The 26,062-nt window shown below is 47.6% G+C and overlaps 1 protein-coding gene across 1 annotated transcript; it reads right to left on the bottom strand.

Moving 5' to 3' along the window:
• Nucleotides 1–2,566: 2,566 nt before the first annotated feature.
• LOC144167633 (uncharacterized) lies at nt 2,567–17,316 on the bottom strand. Its single transcript, XM_077696827.1, has 4 exons — nt 17,102–17,316; nt 14,523–14,650; nt 5,627–5,689; nt 2,567–2,652 (listed from the first exon to the last, which is right to left on the bottom strand). The coding sequence occupies exons 1-4, from the start codon at nt 17,314–17,316 to the stop codon at nt 2,573–2,575; spliced, it is 486 nt and encodes a 161-aa protein (XP_077552953.1). The 3' UTR covers nt 2,567–2,572.
• Between the last annotated feature and the right edge of the window lie 8,746 nt (nt 17,317–26,062).

Raw genomic sequence — 26,062 nt, 5'->3', positions numbered from 1 at the left:
CGTAAAGACCTTAAAGGGACCCTGCAACACTCTCTGTGCAGTGCAAGTAAACCTGCGCGACGTTTAGATTACAGTGAAGCGGTAAGTGCGCAAATCGCTATAAAAGACGAGGAAAAACCAACCGTGCTCTCTTCAATTCTCCTCATTATGCACCCCTGGCATGGCCTGAACGACGTCATTTGGGCCATCATTTAGGCCATTTAGGCCAACTTCGCGGCTTATTTCTCGTATTTCCTGTGACGATACGCCGTTGTCGGCGCTTTGTAGCAACCTCTTCTATTTCTTAACCTGTACGCACAGTTTTGGCGTTCTTTTTTATGTTTTAAGTGCACGCGGAGTTTGAGTGACGAACTCCCCCCTTTCAACAAGACCACTCGACAACAAACGTTTATTGCTTCAAAAACGCCCTACCAGCCTGAGCGCTTGCTTGCGAGCAAGCGTCCAAGCCTGCTTTTTCCTGGCACCAGACCGGAAATAGACCCCTCCACGTTGCAGAGAAAAGGAGATAATTCTCCGGCGTGCGATATATCGAAGGCCCCCAAGAGAACGCGCAAGCCGACCACCCCCCCTACAGTGATTCTAGTTCACTATACCCCCGCGCCCCGCGGGAGAGAGCGCGCAGCTTTCGTCGCGTTGTCTGCGGTCGAGTTGAGAGGGAGCAGTTATGCACGATTTATCATCGCGCGTAGTTTCGGTGATAGTGAACGGATTTGCATCATTTTTGCGGGAGGAGATTGCTGGGATAATAGACTTCATCCCAAAATACATTCTGAGTTGCCGATGGTAAGTGTTGCAGGGTCCCTTTAAACTGGATTGATTGTGTGGTTTAAAGCGACGAAGCTACGTTTGCAGGCTATGAGGCGCGCCGTAGTGGAGGGCGCAGGATTAATTTTGACCACCTGGGGATCTTTAACGTGTGCCGCAATGTCGTACACACCGGCGTTTTTGCTGTTCGCCTCCATCAGAAAAGCAGCCACTGCGACCGGAATCGATCCCGCGATCCCGCGGGCTCAGCAGCACGACGCCTTAGCCATTGAGCCACCGCAGCGGGTAAAGAAAATGCCGTAAACGCATGAAATGAAACATAGCATTGGCTTTTCAAAACTCATATCGGGAATTAGAATACCCTGCACTCGCGCACACCGACTGTTTTGCCAGGGACGGCAGTCGGATTGCTTCTCTAAACAATGACCGTGTATCCAACAGCAGTCGGGTCTCCACAACCGGCAAAATGTTTAACCCGACAGCTGAGATGGCATTTTTGAAGGCAAAATCCTAAAGTGCACCATTCTGCGAAAACCGTTGTTCACCTCACTTTATTGCCTTAAAGAGCTCCTACAGGTGTGTTACATAAGGGGCATTTTATTGTGATACGATGGGATTTGAACCCGGGTTTGCAGAGTAGCAAGCTGGTGCTCTGTATACTAACCGTGCTATCTCCGCACGCTGGCAGCGTAGAGTAAAAGGTGTTGTTGTTGTTGTTCCTTTCTTCATTACACATACACACAAGGAGGGTTGGCCAGGAATCCTGAGCTTCAAGTGAAATATGCCCGGTTCACAAAATTCGCAAAACTATAAACTGGATACGTAAAAGTTAAAGAATAGTGCGTGCCGCGTGACAGCTGAACGTGACTGCACGTGAGTGAAGCGGGCGCGCACCGGCCGCACAGAGGCCTGGTTCTAGGGAAGCTGTGGCGTGTGACTGCTTGCTGTGTTAATTCGCGCCAAAAGACAAAGAAACGAAAGCGAAGAAAGAGACGCAAATACGATTTTGCAGCAAGGAATTTGCTGGTAAGTACCGCCAGACTTTCGACTTCAAAGCGCGCAAGCAGACTTAAGTCCATCAAGGATGTTTTTTTTTTTAAACACGAAAGTGTTTTATTCCGGGATACACGAAGATTTCACTGACGTCATATCCATCACGGAAAGGACGCCAGTACAGCGAAGGAAGCGGCCTGCAAAGGGTGCACCCCTGCACGCATGGCCTTCTTGCGGGGAAGCAACCTTTAGTACTAAAAAGTACGTTATACTTAGGGTTGTTCGTTTTCGGGTTTTATATTTTAACACGAAGGTGTATTATGCCCGGATACACCAAGATTTTACTGACGTCATATCCGTCACAGAAATGACGCCAGTACAGCGAAGCAAGCGGCCTGTATAGGGTGCACCCCTGCACACAGGGTCTTCTTGCGGGGAAGCAACCTTTAGTACCAATGAGTACGCTATACTTAGGGTTATTAGTTTTCGGGTTTTATATTTTAACACGAAAGTGTTTTATGCCGGGATACACCCAGATTTCACTGACGTCAAATCCGAAATGACGCCATGTACACATTTGCCGAAGCGACCCACCAGCAGGAGGTCACTCGCCAAGCACACCCACTATACAGACGCCGTCCCGCACATCACGCTCAGCTGAAGATTTCGCTGCACATTTCACTTTCTTGTTTCCCCGATTCCTATGACAGAGGGGTCAACCACGGTTTTTTCAAGAAATACTCATTCCGTGATGCAACCCATTTCCTTGCAGCATGCTGCGCTGCCCCAGCGTGAGCCAGTCACTTGCCTAAACTCAGGTTACATCCAAGGCGTGGAGGTAGCTGTCTTCATTATCGGTTGTGTTCTTGAGCCGTGGCGACGCCGGCGCTGCACCTGAAAAGAAAATTCGAGAAGCGAAGCACTGCGAACGTAACATAAACCAGGGGTTGCACAAAAATTAAACGAGATCACCGGAATCTGACTATTACCCAGAATGATGAGTCTAAGTCCAAAACCGACCACTTGACTACTTTTATCTAATGAAATTTATTCCCTCTCTATCTCTCTCGCTCTCGCAATTAGAACTAAAATGGTCAACCGAAACAAAAAGAAATAGTGAAAGAGGTGTCGAGTGTGAAATGCGCTTGAGTTTTTTGAAGGATGAAAATTAATTTCTCTCTCAAAGCCTTCTTGGCCCCTTTCCATCAAGAATCACCCCACGATGACGATGATGAGACGATAATGAGGGTGGTGGGGCCATCATGATTATGACCATGCGTCGTGATGTACGTACGTACATGCACCCCGACCCATCGTCATCACTATTTATATAATACAAATGTCTACTTAATACCAGGCCGTACATGATGATCTATGATAATGTCTTAAAGCCGATAAAAGGCTAGCCTTGTTAAAAATGAAACGCACAGATTGAGGAAAGTGAAACAAGTGGTGGATTGGTGAACTCGTGACGGAAGACGTCTGTGCCCGAATGTTGCGAGCCGTCGGAAGGGTAAATAGGGTGCCGTCTAGTCCGGCGTCATTGATACCGCACGGTTTTTAGCTACAAAATTTAAATACTTTTAGAATGACAACTAAGCGCGCTTATGACTTAATTAGCGCGATCAAACTAGGTGCGATTAAGATCCATTGTAGGCACGAACAAGACTTAGATTTGTTTCAGAAAACTACGATTAAAACTGTTTCACTGCTCGCTGTTCATGCCCCGTGCGACCACCGGAGTACTTGTTGCAGCGGTCGGACCACATAATTAGTTCTGAATTTGTGGTAGCCGATTTTTTTGTGATTAAATGTGTCCGAACATATCGTTATTAGAAATATGTCCCACAGTGCACAAACGTGGAGCAATTCAGTTTAGTTTATGTATTTTAGACCGGGAGGTGTGAAGATAATTGAATCGGAACGGAAAAAATGAAGAATGGGAAGGGTGAGAAGCCTCAAACGTTTTCAGAACTGCTCTATAGACCATTCAATAATCAGAAGAAAAGCTTGCAACTCGTGTTCGTTATGAAGGCTTTGTATACACACAACACACTTAAATTTACGTTTATGTACTTCCTATTATTTGTATAAGTGAAAAAATGCTGACAACGGATGCCGTATAGTAAAAGCTCGTAAATTCGAACTGTAAGGGGACGGCATCTCAATTCGAATTAATGAAAGTTCGAGCTAGCAAAAGTGAACCATAACACACTGCACTTCAATTCTGAAGTAGTAGGGCATGCATGTCAACAATTTTATGCTTGCCAAAGCCCGTGACTGCGGCTTGCCTTTTGCGCCTAAAGGCGACGGTCAGCACTTCTTTCTCCGACAAACGAACGTAGCGGAAAGCCTCATCTTCGCCTTTGAAAACAGAAGAAAAGGTGGGCGCCATTCCATCCGGCCCTGACTTCTGAGCGGACGGCGCACTAAGCTTCCTCCTCGTCCTCATGCTCCTCTGACCTGAGATATGATGCCCTCACCTGTCAGCGCGCCACACACACCACGGTACTCGCGTCCTCATCGACGTAGTCCACAAAGAACTCGTCTTCACAAGCGTCCGCTACGAGGGATTTAGATTGGATTTACCCTACTTTATCCTGGTGTGTAGGCACGGGATGCGTGTCTCTCGCCGTGTGCCAGGCGCCAAGGCGCCGCCGCGGTTGCGCGTAGTTAGAATTATCCGTGGCGTAACCTAGGCTGGTTCGAATTAGCGGACGTCTTTATACATAGACTACCATGAAGATTTGGCCGGACCAAATTGTACAGTTTGAATTATCCACAAATTAGAATATTTGAAGCTCGAATCAACGAGCTTTCACTGTATTTGCAACAACTGCCCTACAAGTGTTATTTAAGTAACGCGTGCAGGCACGCTAAAAACTATCTAAAACCGACAAAGTTTCTCTGAAGGCATTTTATGCTTAAAAATTCTAGGCAGAGCTTATTCCCGACGATTGTCTGCAGATGCGAGCATCGGTAGTATGTATTGGGAGAATCGCACGCTGTCAGCTGACTCAGCTCACACATCTACGGGTAAATAAATATCTCTATCCTGTAGTGAGAGTATAGCGATTGCGGGTAATGCGAGTTGCGCGAATAAAGGCATGCTTGAAGTTGCCTGTAATGTTTGCTTCGCCACCAAAACACCCCTCATGCTGTGGTGCACTCATTACAGTAAACAGCTCAGCGCATGCGCTTCTAAAAGTTAGGTGGGTTACACGAAAAGAGTTTTCTCGGCGTTGGGTACGAACTTCCGCACAGAAACTGTGGAAACGTCTGCATCGGCGAGGCTGGTAATTTTGAACATAAGCTGGAGAAGCGCAAATATGATGTCGAGAAGACAACGGTGGCCTTGAATGCTCTAGCAGTGCCCGTGGTAACAACAGAGCATGGTCAGCTGGGTGGGTACGCGTATTATCGGCAGGGAAGAAAATTTGAAGTCGAACCTTTATATGTGGAGCTCCTGGTTGTCCAGGGTACACAGCGTACGCTTAACCAAAGTGAAGGGGTCCTCCCATCGCCGTACCCACGGTGTTTTGTGCCACACTCTAGTTAAGCATCGTACTGTCCTTGTTTTATTGTGAGCGAGGTTTTCGGTAGCGAAGTAGAAACGTTTCTCGTTTTTGTTTCTTCTAAAAAGGAGTTCAAGCATCCGTTTTTCTTTTCTTTTTGAAAAGGGGGGGGGGGTTATTACGCTAAATATTTCACGGCCAGCCAAGAGTAGCAACGCGGAGGGGTTACTCAAAACATGCTTCGCAAAGGAAGCGTAACTGGTGAATGGTTAATGCTATTTGCGCCGCGGTGGCGTTGGGCGCAGTAAATGTTTGACTAGGTATGTATACGTTTCGCACCATGCGCGGTTTACCTTCATCTGTGGTGTCTATTATGTCTTCGGCAAACGCACTGGCGCTCCCGTAAACCTTGGAATCTGCGGAATAGATAATGTACTAACCGTCAGTTCCAACGGTTTTACTAATACGCTTTTTTTAATAAGCTGGAAAATAGAGCATTTTATTCATAAAATGACAAGTACAATACTCCTCTGCAAACGGCGAGGCAAAGGAAGGGAGACAAACGATACCTTATCTGCCCCCTCCTTACCCGCCTTTTATTTTATCACAGGTACGCTCGTTACTAAGGGATATAAATTCGCGCTTAATTTTTTGGTAGTTTAAAATCGTATCGATAGCCCGGGAATTCTATACTTTCATCCGGTAAGGCAGTTCTTACACCCCACTCTACCGTTCCTTCGAAGCATGAACAACTCTACTCATAATTAAAAGAACTACGGCCGGTCCCTCACTGTGACAGGAAATAGGTCTCATGCAAGAGCAAACTTAATTCCCGCGACCAATTCACACACTTCCAGGTGGAGATTAGGTACAGCAGCTGACTGTATACGACGTCGAGGGAAGGAAGCGGCGAGACAGAAGAAGCGGCGTTTTTGGAGCGACAGCTCTACTACACAACAACTTTCGAGGTCATTCATCGCATCACAATTGGCTTTCAGCCGCGGGCGTGAAAACAGCGCATTTTTTTTCAGCGCTTCGTTCGCTCGCAGCCTCACCGCTGCGGTACTATGTGACTAAGTGAGGGTAAAACGGCTGCTTCGCCTGCGCTTGATCACTCAGCGCGGGCTGACCCGGCAGTGCGTGCGGTTCAGCGAAAGCGAACCACGTGACTAGGCCAGGGCTAACGGCTCTTGGTCCCTCAGTCTTGCCATGGATGGCGCGCCTGCTGGGCTGTCTATGGTGTACTTCAGCGCTAGCAAAAGGATTAATCCAATCATTCAGTAGCTGTAGCTAGAAGGCACGGTGAGAAATCTAAAGCTAAGGCAAGCTTTCACGAAACACCGTGTGCATAGTCCTTGCTTTCGCGCGTAATTTAGAAGTGTTAAACCTGGGCCATTGTTTTTAACACGAAGGTATTTTATTCCGGGATAGACAAATACTTCACTGACGTCATATCCGTCACGGAAATGACGCCAGTACAACGAAGCGCCCTGTAAAGGATGCACCCCTGCACACAGGGTCTTCTTGCGGGGAAGCAATATTTAGTAGTGAAGAGTACGTTATACTTAGGGTTGTTCGATTTAGGGTTTTATGCTTTAACACGAAAGTGTTTTATGCCGGGATACACCAAGATTTCACTGACGTCATATCCATCACGGAAATGACGCCAGCACACCTTTGCCGAAGCGACCCGCCAGCAGGACGACGCTCGCCAAGCACACCCACGAGACAGCCGCCGACCCGCAAATCAAGCTCAGCTGCGGATTTCGCTGCACACTGTGTAACTTTCGAGTTTTACCGATTCCTATGATGGAGGAATCAACCACGGTGATTCTCTTTCTCTTGGCGGCCAGGAGAGAGCTGGCCAAGAAACGTAAGTTATTCTAAAGGCGTTATCCGTATGACTCGCTCTCGGGGCTGTAACAACGTGCAGAATTTAAGCACAGGCTCTCATCTAAAGAGACCAAGGGGACTCCGGAAACGGAGAAACGACTGTTGTCTTTCTACCATAGCCCAAGTGAGGTTAGAACTTATTGATAATTAACCGGCTTTCTCGGGCAACCCCAACTTCCAACGTGTGCAGTCGCCGCCATCTTTAACACGAACGCGCTGTCTGTACATGTAATTTTTTTTTTTTTGTGAAGTGTACCTCGAAATAAACACATCTTCCAGTCTCCTGACAGGCAGATAAAATATAACGGCTTTGTTTCGAAACACAAATACCTAACCCGTTCAAGGTGGGAGTTGCAAACAGCTGAGAGGAGCAGTGGCCCCAGCTTGGGGACTGCTCTATTTTTGTAAAAAATTCATCTTGCCTATTTGCAGACCACGACAAGAACGTTTTTAACATGAGAATTCCTTTGTTGGTTGCTTAAAGGGACCCTGCAACACTTTTTTCAACATTTTTTGAAATCTTAAATGCTTGCATAACGTAGTCCACAACACACCAAGTACTTAGATTAGGGGGTCAAAAAGTACCTCAGCCAAAAATTACTGCTTTAGGCCCATCAGATCACTTGGAAACTCGCTCAAAAGATTTTTCTCTCTTTCCCGGTCTTGACGTTCTTCGACGGCCCCAATTACGTCACTGAGGCCATGTAGCGGCTGTTGGCCGGTTTTCGTTCAGTTGCAGCAATGAACGCTTTTCGATAGCAACTTTAAAAATGAAGCCACCAAAACAAAGCAGAAACGGAAGGCGTATCTCGTGCGACGAGCAAATCACGCAGTGCCGCTCCGTGCTGGCGATAACTCAGCTTTCGCAGTGCTTCCAGACGCGAAGGAAAGAGTGAAAGCGTTTATCGATAGTGTTGCAGGGTTCCTTTAAAGGAGACACGAAGACAAAATGCAACTGTGTTCTATTTCAAAGAACTTTTACCTTAATTTGCTAACTCACTCAGTTCCATCACAGCAACGAAAGACGTTTTTCTGACCAAAAAAAAAGGCACAATATCAAAAATTTCGCAAATTTCGCGCTACAGTGATGTAATAGGGCAGGATTGACGTACTTAAAGCCAGCTCTTAAAACATTTTTATCAGTGTGTAACCGCACATTAGCATCCAAGTAATGCGATCAAACGGGCTCACTACAATTGCCACGTCACGTTTCTTGGCGGCGGCTTAGGCCGGCAACCGCCAATCGCGCAAGCAATATTCTGTGACGTCAGAGAAATCGCCGGAAAGTTGCTGGGAAGTCATCGTCATCAGTGCTTCGTGTTTCCTTTATTACAGTTGAACCTCGTTATAACGAACACTGATATAGCGAATTATCGGGTATAGCGAACTAAATACAGACTTTGGTTGTTTACGCTTTATCTCAATGACACTTATTCTTTTATAACGAAACTAAAACCATGAAAGCCACGCGATATCGGATATAACGAAGAAATATTTTATCAGGAGGGTGAGAAGCTAATTGGAAGAAAAAAAAACACCCCGTAGTCCTAAACTGCAGGAGTATAAAGACCCTTTTGTTCGTGGACACTGTGGAAAACTTCATCCTGCTCAGTGCTGTGAGTATCCACCAGACGAAGATCACATCGTTCATCAAATAAATAAGGACGCAGTCCTGTTTTGTCAAGTGAACTCTGTTCTGTTGTAATTTGACGTAGTCGTGATCCGGTTCATTGAGCTCGAAATGCAACAAGGAGAAAGGTAAGGGTTACCTTGTGTATAGTGGGTTCGAAGCAGAAAAAATGCATTTTCGTGTTAAGCATTACTGCGCGAGCCAGATTGTGGATTTGTTATAGCCGATTTTTACATCTACTGTTATAACGAATATCGGTTATAACGAACTAATTTGCTGTCCCGATACTACTTCGTCATAACGAGGTTCGACTGTATCTCGATTATTTGTTTGACGTTTGCGATAATATTCGTATCATTGTTACTAGGACAAAGCAGACTTTTTAATAAACCAAACTTGTATTTTGTTTTTAATGCCCCTGTGGCGCTTTGATAAGGGCATGGCCACTCGTACGTCTACATCGTACCTTTTAAGACGTCGAATTCTGGAAATCTGTCGACCTGGATGAATGGGTTGGCATCGCTGGTGGTGTTAGCTTTGATGATTTTAAGAAAAATGAGCAGAAGAGGGCAAGAAAAAACAAAGGTTAGATGGGCTGTAAAAAGATTTGACGGTCTCAGAAGGCCGCGACGTTAATGCCGCGACGTTAATGCTCCGATGATCTATCCCCTCACACACGTGTTGCGAAGACGGGCAAGGCGACGCCTGACATTTTCTTGCTGTCTTTATTTTGTCAGTTGCTGACAATTCTTGTAAAAAAAAAAAAAAAAAAGGTTGGGGGCTCAAGCTTCGTCGTTAAGCGGGGAACGCTGCTGGGCGATGAGGGAGACTGTAGTGCGTCGGGCACAGATATGCGGCAGCGCATCCATTACACGTTGACACGAAAACTGACACGTGATAAGCTTCAACGCATTTGACGTAGCGCGCCGCGCAGCACTGCCTTGACACACATTATACCATGTTACGTTTTCCTGCATGACACGAAACAGCAAGCTAGCCGCAGTTTGCAGCAGACACCGCGCCTAGGCGCGGATGTCGCGTACACCGTGTATTCCGGCGCGAAGTGCACTTCACTTCACTTCACTTTATTACCTTAAAGACCCCACAAGGGGGTGTTACATAAGGGGTGGGTTGTACAGAGATGTAACAAATGCCACAATTTTTAACAAGACAGGTACATGGATGCACTTTGAACAAAATGTGATGGACAGGTGATAGAAACGATGTCGCGGGGAAGGCCATTCCATTCTGCAGCTGCGCGGCAGAAAAAAGAAGCAGAAAAGGTTGTGGTGCCAGAACGGGGTCGGGAGACTTGTAGTGGATGGCCCGTACGGGGGGAAATGCGCGTGGCGGGAGCGATGTAAGGTGGTTGGCTGAAAGAACTGTGATAAAGCTTGTGGTAAGTGCAGCATGCCGCATGTCGCGCCGCCGCCGGCTGCTGCCGAAGCGCCGCCTGCTCGCACGCCATCTGTTGAAGCAGCGTCTTACTATTCCGGAAATTTTAGTTGGCGTTGCAAGTAGCGCTGTGGGATTTTTCGCTCATGCTCATCTCATGCTCGACACCGTAGTCAACGCCTGCTTTTCTCCGTCACAGTACCGTTGACGCTCCAAAATAATATAACGCGATGTTCTCTCAGATGCCTCGCGACACTGGAACATCTTGATGGTAGCGCACCTAAACACGGACACTAGGAAAAGAGACGACAAACCACAGCGCTGACTCACAAGTGATTTTTATTAGAACAGACACTTCAACCTAAACCCATGTGACCCCACATCATACATACGTCACAATCCAGCGTGTTATTTCCCAAAACGTGACAAAAATTTTTATCACAGAAGACAATGATGAGCTCAAATTTTGCAATAGTGCTGGTATTTCTGTCAGTACTTTCCTGGAGATTTTGTCGTGTTACCTGAACTCTACGTTTGTGGATTTTCCTAGGAAGAGTAGACGAATTCATCCAAAGAAACGTCAACAGTCTAGTCACAAACGTGTTCAGATATGTATGATGATTTTCTTGTTTTCGTTCAACCCTGTGATATGCATAAAACTGGTGGAGATATCGTTCAGGTGTTCACAGATTGTGGTCTGCAATTAGAGTTCACCCACGAGGTACCCCAAGATAATAAGCTACAGTTCCTTGACATCCAGTTAGAAGTGAAACCTGATCACGTGTGTTGGATGTATAGCCCTCGTTCTGAGAAGCCGCTCCTCAAACAGTGATTCAGGACACTCTAAAATGATCAACAACGGCATTCCCTTCTCTTGTTTGCGGTCGGCCCTCTTTAAGTCCTGTGTTGAAGCGATTGGCACTAGTTTTTCTAAACAGTTATGTTGGAAGGTGCAGGGTTTCCAAGTGACATCATTGGTCTCACGGTACAGAAGCTGATAAAACGGGTAAAGACGGGCACATGCGCAATGCGTGACGATATAGAAATTTCCTGCGGTACTCCCATATGTCCACAGATTGTCCCACGGTTTGAAGAATGTTGCGGATCGCTTTGGTATGAGGGTTGTCTTTTCAGCACCCAATAGACTTAGCAAAATTTGTGGATCTGTTGATAGAAAGCTCAAAGGCAGGTCACGTGGAGCCGGAAAGGGATGTGGGGTGAAGCATGTGTCTCCTTTCGTACCATGCAAAAAGTGTGTTGTCTACCTTATGCCACTTCCATGTGGTTATGTGTATATTGGACAGACAAGTCGGTGTATTAATGTTAGGTTGTTAGAACGTAAACGGTCTTTAGGAGGGGACACCTGCTCGCACGTGGCTAAACCCGTTTCCAAGTGCAAATGCGAGCCTGCGTTCCAGGAAACAGTGATATTATCTGTGCACAGGGACAAGTTGACCCGCGAGATTATTGAGGCATTTAATATAAGAAGAAAGGGGTTGTGGTGCTTTAGTGTGCCGTCGATTCATTTACATGAGAGGGAGTTTGAATTTTTAAATCGCTCTGGAAAATAAATCTAAAACACGCGCCTTCATCCACACAGTTTGTTCATGCCTGTCACGTTCTGGGAAATAACACGCTCGATTGTGACGTATGTATGATGTGTGGTGACATGGGTTTAGGTTGAAGTATTTAAATGTGCGTTTGTTCTAATAAAAATCCGTTGTGAGTGAGCGCTGTGGTTTGTCGTGTCTTTTCCTTGTGTCCGTGTTTAATGCGCTACCATCAAGAAGTTCCAAATGCAATACCAACTAGCCCAGTTGTCACTTCTTCCTCGCGATACGACAAATCGTGAGTACGCAGCTGGCAGACTAGAAATGATCGTCGACGGGAAAGCAATGATACGCATGCTGTCCACGCAGTCTAATTGCTTACTCACTGTCAGTGGTAGTCGTAGTAGTATCTGCAATAGGTGAACAAAAAAGCGCTGTCACAATCAGTGGCACATTTATGGACAAAGATGACCCTTCCCTTTTCTGATTCTGTGACCCTGACTCCGTGCTTATTATCGGCAGAATTTCTATTTGACGGAGGAGAACTGGCCACTTGAAAATTTGTTGCTTACGGCTTACATTTCAAACGAAAGATCGAGAAGGCGGTTTTAGGTGGTTTCCTCTGAAAAGTAATTCAGCAAGGTTCAGTCCTTTCGTATCCTCGGCTTTCAGTGAGAGGGTGTGAAACTTGTGTGAAAGCTAAAGGGGCCATGCAGACAAAATACAAGTTTGTTTTATTCGGAAGATTTCATGTTTTATAGTTACCCAACGCTTGTCCGGAAGTGAACAATGCTTTATTCACTAAGTAATTAATCAATTTAAGTTAAAATTCTTATTCTCCCGTCAAATCATGTGTTTTCGTGACGTCTGCAATGACATCACAGAAACCACTCTGCAGCCGATTGCGGAGCCTTGTTGTAGTCAATCTAGATGGCGCCACCGCACCGTTAAGGGCCGTTTTTTTAGGCTTTGCTTTGTTTTTCGCCGTATTTGTACTTGGCTTGTTTTGTTGAGGTAGAAAATAATCGTTTCCTGAAACATTGTGTTCGCTCGACAATATGGTCACGTAGGACACTGTCGCTTACGCCATTCGGCCAGTGTCGTCGAGACAACCGCAAAGCACCGCAGTTCTGTACAGCTAAAACAAGCATAGTGCGCGCAGTAGCAACAGCAGTACACATCGGTACTTCTACGTTTACGTGTGCTTTCGTAACTTCCACTGTTTACCCCACCATTCTTACTGCTATAAAAAGAATGTGCCTCAATTTAAGCGCAAATAGCTCGTTCGTAAAGATTATAACTCCTGCCTAATTTGCGTTTGCTTTCGCCGGCCTCAGCCAATCGCAGAGCTGCCACACATCATTGGTTCTGTTGTGGGAAATGAGCTAGTGGGTCGCATGGCCATTCCATTTTTTCCTAATTATATACAGTGGCCGACCGATTTTCAGGACCTGGAGGGGAACGAAAAATAGTCCGAATCAAAGAGCAGTCCGAAAAATCTGCGAGTCATTACTCTTGCGAGCTCGTGAATAGGGTTCCACCCCGTCTGACGCCTGCGAGCGTCACCTGAAATGGGCTCAGCGAAAGTTGTTTCTCTCTCGCTCTCTTACTCTTGCGAGGCAGTGGTTCCTCGGGAAAGTCCGGAATATATCCAGCAAGTCTGAATTTTCGGAGTCCGAGAAAACGGTCGGCTACTGTAGCTTATTTGAGCAAAGTTTACGTTAAAGGTGGTGTCAGTATGATTCTAACGAGGCAATCTTTCTAATGAATCAAACTTGTGTTTTGTCTGCATGACCCCTTTAAATTCAGGACATTGCGCTGCGCAGTGACCCACCTCCTGTGTCGCATCGTTCTACTTCTTCCCTTGTAATCCCCGTTTAGCGCAGCTGCTTTTGGTGTTCGTAATGGACTGAACAGCCGAAGTCTATACCGTGACAGCACTGCCCTAAAAGGTACTCCCCAATTAAATTAGTCAAGCTTAACCACCCGGAGTCCGAATTTATGTCGCTTACACAGGCACTGCAGGGTTTTGTTCGTTTGATTTAAATTGTTGCTGACGATGTATATTGAACAGATACTCCTTCGACTCCCCGCTCCTTCCGTTAATATATAATATAAACGCGCATCAAACTTTCAAAGGGAAGAGTTTGTACTAAGCAGTGGCTAATCAAGCATAATCCCCCAGGTGTATGACACCGAAGCTGACTTGTCTTTCAGCAAAGAGTAGCTGAAACGAGTTAATTCTTAAAGCTTGCGTGCGGCCTAGCATCGCGGGCGTCTACATAATTGCGATCGCCGAGCGCTGACCCGCCAGGCACACGTATACACTCTGCGGCGCATAGGCGACACTTGTTTTGCTCCGTGCCAAAAACACGTATGCGTGAGTGCGAGTGCGCGTGCGCGTACTTGCATGTGCGTGTGCGTGTGCGCGTGTGTGTGCGTGCGTGTGTGTGGGTGTGTGTGCGTGTGTGTGCGTGTGTGTGCGCGTACGTGCGTGCGTGTGTGTGTGCGTGCGCGTGTGTGTGTGCGTGCGTCTGTGTGTCTGCGCGTGTGTGCATGTGTGTGCGTGCGTGTGCCCGTGTGCGCGGTATATGTGCGTGTGTGCACGCGTGTGCATGCGTGTGTGTTTGTGCGCGTGCGTGCGTGTGCGTGCATGTGTGTGCGTGTGTGCTTGTGTGTGTGCGTGCGTGTGCGCGTGCGTGGGGGGGGGGGGGGGGGTACGCTTAAACATTGAAAGGAGGAATGGTTAGAGGGGGGCGAAGCAGCGCCTCTGACACTCACCGGCGTCGCTTTTGACGATCTTGTAGATGACGAAGCCAGCGACGGCGACGCAAATCGCCAAGAAGATCAGTACTCCGCACACGTACAACAAGGTGGTCTTGAAAGACTGTTCTCCTTCCTGCACGTAGCTGCATACGCGGAAACAAAGCAGTGGACGTAGCTGAAAAAGGCCTTAAGCGAATACCATAAGAACCGGATGTAGTGATCTGTCTGAATGATTGTCACGCAGCGCGAAGTCATGTTAGCTCAGCAAGTTACTCCAAACGGAAGAACGGCTCTGGAGACTCCTGCAAAAAGAATCTTTACCTAACAGAGCTCTCCTTCACCGTATTCACTTCTCCCTATTCTCATCTCCCGACTGCCCATCATGCGGCACGAAGGATGTGGGCCTGTCCCGAGAGACCTCTTACCACAATCACCACCCCGGAGCTATGGGAGGCAGCGCTGGGCTGCTCTGACCTGACGACGCAACCAGCTCTGGCGGACAGAGCAGCTGCTGGCCACCCACCCCGCGTAACAGGGTCCTATCTGTATAAAGTGTTTCTCTCTCTCTCTCTCTCTCTCTCTCTCTCTCTCTCTCTCTCTCTCTCTCTCTCTCTCTCTCTCTCTCTCTCTCTCTCTCTCTCTCTCTCTCTCTCTCTCTCTCTCTCTCTCTCTGAACAGCCGCAAAAGACTAACCACCAAACTGATCCCCCAAAATAACTAGTTTTTTTTTTCAGTTTGTTTTGTTGCTGCAAGGTTGGATGAACGCATCCGTGAAACTATTTTTTACGCGTGTGGTGTAGATAAGGGATAATACTAAGCGCATCCTTGTCTAATATTGTTACGGGGTGGCAGAATACAGCACATGACCTATGAGAGATGCAGTCGATGTATCTACACTGTTTACATGGCGGTTATCTCAGAGCTCGCACAGGCTGCGCGCACACAGCTTCCGCGTCGTCAATGGTTGACACCACGGCGGTATGCCCTACTGCCCTCTTATTCGTGTTCCCGTGACATAACGCCATCCGCCCCGTCGAAGGTGACCATCCCAGTCGAGGCGAAGTAAATGTTCGGTGCGCGGTGAGGATGAGATTAGATGGGGATAAACACTGAAATCTTTTCCGCCGCGGATTATGATGACCGGTTTGGTGAACACTGGCCCCGCGGCAGCGACGCCCGGGAGATGATCCGGGGAGGGTGCTTAAAACCACGTCGGACGGGAGGGCTGGGTACTGTTACGATCGGCGTATTGGCATTGCGACGACCGTCTGCAATATTATCGGGTTCAATCACCCAATCCTCCCGTCGTCCAGTTTTCGCCGTCCCCCCCTTTTCATCGACGGGGAGCGACAAGACTTTGTGCGCAAGGACGCGGGGGCGACTGACTCTGCTGCTGGACACAGGCCGCTTTCCGCGGCACAAAGGCGTGCAGCATTGCTCTTTCGGCGGCAATCTTCAGCTGCGACCCGCGCATCGTGGGACCCCTTTTGTTGTGGGTCAGAGACGCCGTTTTTCAACGAGCGCTCGACGCCGGATTACCGACCGGGACCAGCCGTCCTCCGGTCGATTCAACCTCGGATGGTCCTAAGGGCTTCGACTTTAGGAAGGTTGCACCACCCGAGTAAGCCGAACGCTGACCTGTGCAAGAGGAAAAGTGCCTTCATTTGTGGGTGTGTGGACGTCAATTCAGTGCCACAGATTTTCGTGACCGGTGCGTTCCTGAAAGCAGCGGGAGAATGGGTGAAAGGTGGCGGACCCAACCTGGTCATTTAATCTCGCGCGCGCAGGAGCGCAAGAATCCTGTTCACTCAGTCAAACGCAAATATCTGTACATAAAGTTTTCTTCTTCGCCCTCCCCCAACTACGGACCAACGGACGCCACCACCGTTCACGCTACGAGATCCGCAACAGTACACGGCAGATTGGCCTCGGTACACGGGGTACACGGGTCCGAGTACAGGGGTCTGGGGAAATCGTCGAGTTCTGGTTGCGGCTGGGCTGTCCGATACGGCTTGCGCACCCTCGACGACTGTGGCCACGGTGAGACGGTGCGAAGCTGGGGCCAGGATGGGGATGAAACCCCACACTTCAGCTTACAACAGTGCTTTCTTCTTCGCGTTAGGAGGTTCTAAAATAAGCATGCTAGAGGGCACTCGTGTTGTCGCCTTCGTTTCTCTGAGTCGTGTGCTTTCCTTTGTGACCTTGAATTTAATCCTGATAGCTCAATTTCCCGCCCTCCTGAAGGTGAATTACTGTCGGGCACATCTATAGCAGTTCTCCTTCATGAATCCTTCACTGGGCACTTGCGGACCGGAAGCTAGCGAGACAATTCAAGTGGGCTGATAGGGATGTTAGTGACCGACAAAAAGAAAACATCTGAGCGCACGTCAGAGAAAAAGCAACTACGTGCTTTGCGGCAAAGCCTCTCATCGCTCCAGCGGTGAACAGGAGAAAAAGGATGCGCGTGAGGGATTGACATTATACAACGATGTCTTTGTGGATCCCTCGGAGTCCGCTGATCCCCACATGAGAAACATTGAGCTAGAATAACTGAAGACAGAAAGGGAAAGAAGGGTGCGAGGAACAGTGCTCACCTTTGGCGATGGCCTTTGCGGGCGAGGAAGATGGAGTTTGCGACGGCCCGCTGTCCCCCTCCGGCGTCATCGCCTCCTCCGTCGTCGGCGGCGGCGGCGGCCGCACCTCCCTCCTCTCCATCTCCCTCCCCTCCTCCAGCTTCTCCCTCCTCTTTCTCCGCCCCTCCTTCGCCCGCCTCGCCCTCGTCGGGTTTGTCGAGCGCGTCATCAGACATATCCTGCACGCGCCAGCCGAAATGCTTAGGAAAGGTCACTCGGGAGGCCCGCTAAGTTCGAAAGCCTTCCTTCTTCAGGGAGGCCCCGTCGGTGCGCGACAGCATCGCCATGAGCTTTGAACGCTGCCGCATCGTCGAACGGAAAGCGAGGAGTTCATAAACCACGCCGCGCATCCAAGTGCAGGCCTCGAGGCCTTAATGGGACACATGTCTTGCGTACCTTAATCTACGCATTCGTAGAGAGCACAGCAGTCAATTGGCTGTCACTAACCACGCGTCTGCAGGTTGGCTTCAAAGGATGCGGCTCGAGATCAATACCGCCACCCCGAGTTTAGTGTGCGGGATCGTGCTGCGCGAAAAGGCCTTAAAGAGTGAGGCCACGCTGCTTCCCGGCCGCGGTGGCGACTTTTATGATGGAGGCGAAAAGCAAAGATGTCTGCGTGTTCGAGATTTCGGCGCACGTCAAAGATTCCCAGGTGGTCAAAATTAATCCGCAGCCTCCACTACGGCGCGCCTCATCGCCTGTGTAGCGTCGGTGCGTTAAACCTAACAATCAATCATCGAGACCACGCTGCACGAAAAGACAATGCTACCACAATTCAAGGTAGTCAGGGCGCCTCTTCCATGGAAGCGGGAAAGCAAGCTTAGCGAGCCTAGCTCACCCTTTTAGATGCAAGGCCGTCCTAGTTCTTGTTCGGCTTGATTAGGCGCAGATGCGGTCGAGAACTATTCGTGCGTCGTCGCCCGCTTCTTTTGTCGTTCGTCTTCTTCTTCTTCTTCTTCTTGTGGTGGCGGTTGCGGCGCCTTAGAAGGTTAAGGCGCGCACTAACTCACTGGGTCTGGCTAAGACGGGTTGTTATTTCGTACGAAAAAAATGGGCAGGAAATAGAACTAGGCGGTACGAAAATTGATGAAAAATATCATGGAATGGAATCGAAAAATTTTGAGAAAAAATTCTAATGTAAAAGTATATAACGAGAACCTTTCCAATAATTTGTTTCAGTTAATAATTTGGAAAAAAAGGCGAACCTGAAGATGCGCTGCACGATCGAGTACCATAAACGAACTGGTTAGTAAATTCAACAGTGAAGGGTAACATAAAGATTCATGTGGGGCAAAATCCAAGCGGCAGTGGCACAAATTATAATAAATTTGGCGCTGATAACGAGAGACTCGGGTGTCGTTAGCGCAGCGAAGAGAACCGCCGACGGACAGCAGCCGATGGTGGTGGTGATGATGATGATGAGTATAATTATGATGGTTATGTGCATGATGCTTAGGTTTATGGTGATTATGATAAGGGACACGAGTATCATGGTGATGACATGATGACGAGGGGGCTGATTATGATCATGATTATGATGATAAAGATTAGGAGGAGGAGCAGGATGAGGGGGAAGCCTCTTTCCTTTTTTTTCTTCATTCGTCTTCCCTCACAAACGACACTTCCGCATAATGTTGCATGCCCTGTAGGTGATGGAAATAACTGGCTATAGATGGTATTCACTGAAAAATGTAGCGGGCGATTTCTTCGCTTGGCAACACTGAAAACCGCCATGACAGTTCTCACTGTGCCTGCGCATGCGCTTTGCGCCCGTATCTCGCAGAACTAACACACCAGCGTGCATCGTCTGCGGCGTGCCTCGCAGCGTCACCATGGGGAATCCACGGATGATTTCCGTTCCCAAACGCCCTCGGTCCTTCGTGACATAGCCGAACATGAAACTAACAGAATCATCTATTCAAGATGGTACAATATAACCGCGAGTGAGAAAAAAAATAAACAAGGTAAACTACAAACCCATTACAGGCTACACTCTGCCACGGAGTGGCGGGAAACATAGCAAACGAGCCAATAGAGGTGGGTATCAGGGGCAAACAGAGTCCGGCAACTTCACAGCAAAATGCCCGTATAGGCGATTTTTCAGTTTACGACGACTGTTCACTTCGAATATACTGGGTGACAGTTTATTGAAGGACGACGGAACATAGTAGCGCCGCATTGTTTGACCATACCTTGCCCGATACAGATCTCTTGGCCTAAGGCTACTCGTAGGAATGTATTTTTCTTTGTAGTCACTCGTCCAAAAATGCTTTAACACGGTTGTTTTCATGAACAGCGTAGTGAAATTGGGAAATTGTAACTTTGCGAAAATATTTGCACTTCCGGGGAGGCATAGACTATATAGGCTACATTTTTGAGCAGAGATGGAATTCAGCCTCTGCTGCGATCGAGCTGCGCAGTTTCCCTACACTGTAATACCGTAACGAAGAACACTGTAGCCCAACGCATGCAAAATAATATTCCGCACTGATAACGGCATAAACTTAACGGAAGTTGTAGTACATAATGCACGAAAGTGCGCGCAGCTTTTTACAGACGTATGCTAGATGAGAATTCCATGTCAGGTCATTGTCAAAGATTATTTTACAGACGAAGCATACTTAACTGGTTTGCACACACAAGAACAACATAAAGACGTGTGCAAAATTAACGGGCAATCAAGCACTGTATCCCTTACGTTTGGCTTCAACGCGGTAAAATTTTCAGCAACATTATTTCGGTTGTTGTCCTTGAACCGATGACAGACATTGAGTGGCAATCGGCTTTCCCTTGCACGCATGCACGCGACTCAGTCCATCAAGGCGCAGTTGCATGCATACGTAGACTCCGAAGTTTTTACCGCTCCGCCTAGTCGTGCGACGATTTCAACCGTGTCTGGCGATAAGTAGATCGCAGGGTACTGCACGTATCAGTATTCGGCTTCGGAGTGGGGCAGGTTTGGAAATCGAACAGCTCGCTGTAGTCATGCACTGTGTTTTTTTCTGGCACCAGCAAGGACAAGTACTCCAATCTCGTACCCCCGATTCCGACGTAACCAGTGCGGCGTCCCCGTAGCAACACAGACGCTCGGGATGGCGGCGCACGCACATGGTTGCCCGCGTGCTTTCCACGCGAGTGAATACAACCTATAGCTTATATTCAATCACGGATTGCGTACGTTCCCACCGTTCGATATGCTAACACGGTGCCATCAGGAACGAGCAGCTCCCACTCCTCACCAATTATTCGGGGCCGCGTGGCGCCCTCCTCGACAAACACCAGCCGCGGTGTATTCGAACCCGCGGGGCTGAGGAATCGCCCTTTTGGGCACCGACCACGCACTATACTCACAGCGAAGCTTCTAGTCCGAAACTATAATGACGGAATACGTCTCGAGCGCTGCCTGTAGCGGCTAGTTGCGGCGCCACTGAAATCCCCCTAGCGTCCCGTTTCGAAAGCAGCCGCGGGAGGCACCGGCCCGCTCCCCACTGCCGCGCTGCTTTTGCCGCACGTTTACGATTGAGATTTACCGTTTTGTATGCTTTTGAAATACATGTTTATGTGGAGCAGTCGCTCTGTTCGCAAATGTGGTGTATCTACGAGAGTGTAGATAACTGTGACTGATCTTAGTGTGGTACATTCGGTCTGTATAAGCGCCAGGTGTGTGTCACAGACGGGCGTCGCGAAACCGGCGTATGCATGGAGCTGATTGTCATTCCACTGCTCTGAAATTCTCTAACAGTGCCTCCGTAAGCAGCGTTTCCTCATATGGTCATGCTACGGCTATAGACTACGGTGTAAATTGGTTTTGTAGGCTTACATAATCTAGCGAAGCCCTCCCACCTCACAGCAGGCCAGTTATGCTTGCAGATATCATACCTCAGATATTGATCACTACCCTGAACAAGCCACTGTGGCATAAATTTAATGATCATTTTACGAAATATGTACGATGGATAATGCAAAATTACATACGGGAATCGGCACACGACAAAATATTTATGCTGTTTCGTCTTGTCGCGAGGTGAGCGCTCGCAAACATTCATATTTCCTCTGCAAACAGCGCGGAGACAGGCTTATAAAGTAATCAGCGTCCGCGACTAAACGCTTCTTCAAAACATCGTCATATGACACAGGTAGCCTGCAGAATGTATTACTAACTGAAATTGGAAGGCGTATCGGATACCACACTCCTCTTTTTATCGCTTGTGAACTGCCTTCCCTGTATACCTAAAAAAAAACGCGTCCGCCGAGTAATCAGCTGTTCGCTAAAGTGTAAAAGCAAAACTAAGGTGAACGTGAAGCTTGTGCGTGTGATCCTGTGTCTTGCAAACTCCTGTGTCCTATCCTGTGTCTTGCGAAATAGAAGTGCATGTCGCATCTATAGTTTGGTCTGGGGAGTTACGGGGCTTATGTTTAGACCAACGTATTTGGCATTTCCGCAACTGCACTGAAGTATTTTCGGCCCCGTACGAACTTTTGTTTATTCTGGACTTGCAGACCATTTATTTTTCCTTTCCCTGGTTCATGCTATAAAACGTGAGTTGGCACCTATTTAAAGACGCACATCCTTGGAATATACTTAACATTTTCGCGTGGCTCATATTCCTATAAAAGGCACACGTTATTGTGAGGCATAGGCTAATTACATCACCGAAACATTTTCCTGCGTCGTATATATTCGAAATAAAGCCGCATTCGTTGCCGCGCTGGAAAACCAAACAAACATCGCACTGTGCCAGTGACATGTCTAAACGGAGAAACAAAAGAATTTACTTGTGCTGACGTTCGGAGGGGACAGTGCTGATATGCTGCTTCGCCGACGCCCAATAGCGGCCAAGAAGCGTACAGAACCGCATCCCCGGCTGGCTCTGGTCGTCGTTCGAGCTCTCTACCAAGGCGCAGCTGTTTGTGAAGTGTCTTAAACGTACTATTTGCTTACAGATGTCACCATAACAAGTTGTTGAGGGCGCGGAAAGGCAAATAGCTAGAGTTATCCCAATCTTTAAACGCAGTGAAACATCCCCCTCGCGAGGGGCACGATCAAATGCAGAGCATTTCGGGGGGCGCACGACGTTAAGTAGTTTGCGTTACGTTAATGTTGTTGCACTTGTGGCAACTGCTGACGAGAGAGCGCTCGTCAGCAGTAATTTGAATGAGTCAACGATATAAGGCGCGTTCGTAGCGTCCCAATCTGTGTCGGCTTTGTGGCGCAGTGGGCAGAGCACCATGTACATTGCGTTCCGCCCGCAGGGTCGAGGGTTCGAAACCGGGCGCCGGATAGTTTTTTTTTTTTTATATAGTAGGGACAACGACGGTGCGGACTACGGACGTCAACGCGGGTGACATCGTGAGTTACTGAAATGCTCTGCATTTAAAAGAAGTGAAAGAGAACCAAAACACTTCATGAGCCCCTATCAGCCACGCCAGTGCTGATCCCTTATAAACGCCGCGGAGAAGCGGCGGCAGGCGGCGCAGCGATCGCGAAGCTCGAGGCGTATAGTAATATTTTCACTTTTCCTCGCCTTCTCGTTTTCCTCCTCTGCAGTCCCAATTTAAGCTGTCTACAATGCTGATATTTCTCAAGGTGTTCGGAAGTTCCGCCGAACAAGCGTTACTCTGATGGTGTCGCAGCTTTCTCGGTATTTGACTCAACAGCTGTTCGCCCCGCTTTCCCAGGTTTCGTCGTTCCGCTGTTCCCTATGCCGTCCGATGCATTTCCTGTTGCCATCCACCCATTGTCGGCCATCGGCATTACATAGCCTGCCCAACAATACGTCTTCCACAGCGAGGATGTCTTACACCCGAATATGCTCCTTAATCCACGAGGCTGGATTCTCATAAAAAGACCAACAGGACCATGCAGTTGCCAAGTATGCTGACATTCTCTGTTACTACCGCCAAGTCAGAAGGGAATTCCAGACTCTGTATCCCCAGTTAACAAAGAGTAGAGGCCACCACACTTCGAAGACTGCAGACCAATACTTACTCCCTACTTAGCCGCCCTACTTTGTGCGATTTACCCCACCAGTGCGGTAAGGCGACCTTGGGAAGCTAACCACACCGCGTCTTACGTTGCACGATGTGCTTGGCCCCTGGTAGTATGCGAAAACGGCTTCACGTGCGACGAAAGTCTTTCTCAGCATCATCCTCAGCTCAGGACTCCACGTTCTTGAACAGTACTGATCGTTGGTGCCACGAGTGCTACAGGACCGTGTTTCTCACCTTTCAACTCTAAAGCTCTATAGATTTCCGCCGTTCCACTGGTAATGCGCAATATGACGCAAACTCGTGGTGGCAGCCTCAGTTTGGTTAGGATAAGTGTCTTGTGATTCATTTGCAGTCGAAATATAGCGGGGGTGCATAAAGATGCACGCCTACACAAGTTGATTGGCCAGGAAGCCGGTGCTCCACAGTAGTGAAATAAACAAACATTGAAAACAAATACAAACTAAATGCTAAAAAAATGCAAAGAAATAAACCTGAAAAAACTACACAAGAAGAGTAAACAGAAGAAAGATTACAAAGTTCGCGTTAAACGTTTTCTTTTTCTTCCATTCTTAAATGGTTTCTGCTTACGACAGAACAAAGTGATCTAAGGAATAATTTATTGGATCTTCAAATTGGATCTTCAAAAACGGTAACATCCTCTCACTCACCACAGTGCAACTTTTGCCCCGAAAGAGGTACTCTTTATCACATCGTATGGGAATGCTCCCACACACGCGACCTCTCTCCCAATCCCCACCCCTCCCTCTCACAGTGGGCGGCGCAGCTGTCCAGCTCTGAACCCGGCTCCCAGCTTAACATGGCGAGACGGGCCCGGGTGGCCAGCCAGATCCAGGAATAAGGAGTCCCCCCACTGGTCTGCCTTTGCACGCGGAGTCGGATTGGGATTCGTTAAAAGTTTATTCAGCATCATCACCCCAGCAAGCCATTCCAACTGTAGCATCTCTGCCAAGTGAAGTTCTCGAGTAGTCATAGAACGCGAAGTCTTAAAATTATCAGAAAGTATTTTCAGATTGTCTGCCCAGATTGTCTTGTTCAGATGGTCTGCTATCGAGAAACCAGTAATCGATTATGCAGTAGTTACTAACAGTCAGTACGCCTAAAGTCGCTGGGCAAATGAAAAAACTTCACAATACTTTGGTAAACAGATAAGCAAAACTTAGTAGAGAAATCTTACTAAACAAGATCGTCCATATGACGCACCAGACAGAACGCTACACGTAAAGTACGACAACACAGGCTCCATCGAAAACTACCATCAGGGATCAGCATCGGTTTACCTTTATTAATCAGCACGGTCACCCTAGCCCCATCAAGATACCTTAAAACAAACATTCGATTATACAAAAAAAAAATCGAAACGTTTATTATACAAGTATCTGCCCTGTAGCTGTAACCGGTGGCCACAGCGGGTGCGTTGAAGCTGGTTTGTCCTATGTCCGCACCCTGCTAACGGGGGATCCTTCCAGGCCAATTTAACAGGCAGCAGAACGACTGCATAAGAGGTATAGCGAAATGACATTTGTGTCACAAACTGTTCCATCAGCGAGGAAGTCGAAAAGCACAAATCGGAAGGAGCACGAAGAGAACAATTACTCACGCGGCCGGGTGAAGGCGTTCGTCAAATCTTGCAGCTTTTGACAATGAAAACGCACAACAAAGTAAGTCCTTAAAAGCGATAGTTATTAATCAAATTCTCGATATTTTGAAGCACCGAGTTCAGCTATCTCCAACGGCCCACGGTGTCAAGTTAGGTAGCGAAAGAAGCCGTCCTGGCGCAGAGATCTTCAAACTGTCTATTTACAAATATTAACAGTATGCAAAAACAACAGGTCAGAAAATTCTAACCAAGACAAGTATGCCAGCAACCAAAAGTGCCAAAAAAAAGGTTGCGCATTTTACTCGCATCGAGCATTTGTACGTACACTGCATAGGCGAAAAACCCACACAGAACGTTGTAAATTGTAACGCAATGCAAGTTTTGGCGTAACGTGGTTTTGTACAAGCAAGGGTGCAACAAAGATCTGATTTTTCACAATTGTGCTTGGTGGCTTGCGTGCGACGTGTCACATTCAAACGAAATGATAGTGCCGGTTTAAAAAAAAAATCCTGGGCCATCTCCACTGACGTGAAACCTGGGGAGAGGCGAAGCATGAAGTGTGTGTACGTGTATTCTTGGCGCCTTGGCGTTTTAGCCCACAGAGATGAAACTGTTAAGAGGTAGAGGTATACAGCTTTGCTATAAGTCTCGTGTTTTTAAAGCACGAAGCGTTCTAGCGCGAAGCGTTGGAAAACGAGTGCCCTGGTGTTTTAGTAATGTGACTACATGATACCACGACGACATGATAGGACGACGAAATGATACGGACAGCCCGAACCCCTAAAAGGAGGTGTTTGGGGTGAGGGTGGAGGGGCAGCGGATGATAGTCGCCGCTTTTTTTGTGCCTGTCTGACGATTGAGGTATCAGCGACAAAAAAAAAAATCCCGAAAACCTAATTTCATTTTATTTATTTATTCCACATTATAAGGTGAAATAAATAAATAAATGAAATGAAATTAGGTATAATAAACAATACATAAAGGTACAATAAACAACGCAACAAAACTCAAAGGGTATCAAGCGTAAACATCCAGAGAACAATGATAATACAATGATAATACAAAAGGTACAAAATGCAAAGTACAAAGTAAACATTACCAAATGCAAATAAAAAGTACAGGTACAAAGGGCAAGCTTTCAGGGAACAATGACAACAATTTATGCAGTAGTTCAAAAGTATCATAAACATTGGCAGGGAAACAGCACATTCAATTAGATCGACACATGTGACTTTTTAGTTTATTGCGGAAAGTTTGGCGGTTATTGCATGTGACTATATTATCAGGTAGTTTGTTCCACAGTATTATCCCAT

This window comes from Haemaphysalis longicornis, unplaced genomic scaffold (genome assembly GCF_048455015.1).
Source record: "Haemaphysalis longicornis isolate Haplotype H1 unplaced genomic scaffold, Haemaphysalis longicornis Haplotype H1 scaffold_2, whole genome shotgun sequence".
Lineage (NCBI taxonomy): Eukaryota > Metazoa > Arthropoda > Arachnida > Ixodida > Ixodidae > Haemaphysalis > Haemaphysalis longicornis.
Note: the sequence above shows the minus strand (reverse complement) of the source record. Positions and strands in the feature narration are given on the sequence as shown.

Excerpts from the sequence above, each read along its gene's own strand:
- LOC144167633 (XM_077696827.1), bottom strand. The coding sequence starts at position 17,316 with ATGTCTGATGACGCGCTCGACAAACCCGACGAGGGCGAGGCGGGCGAA. Across the intron at positions 14,651-17,101 it reads CGCAAAGGCCATCGCCAAAG|CTACGTGCAGGAAGGAGAAC; the intron begins GTGAGCACTGTT and ends CCGCGTATGCAG. Across the intron at positions 5,690-14,522 it reads GATCGTCAAAAGCGACGCCG|ATTCCAAGGTTTACGGGAGC; the intron begins GTGAGTGTCAGA and ends TCTATTCCGCAG.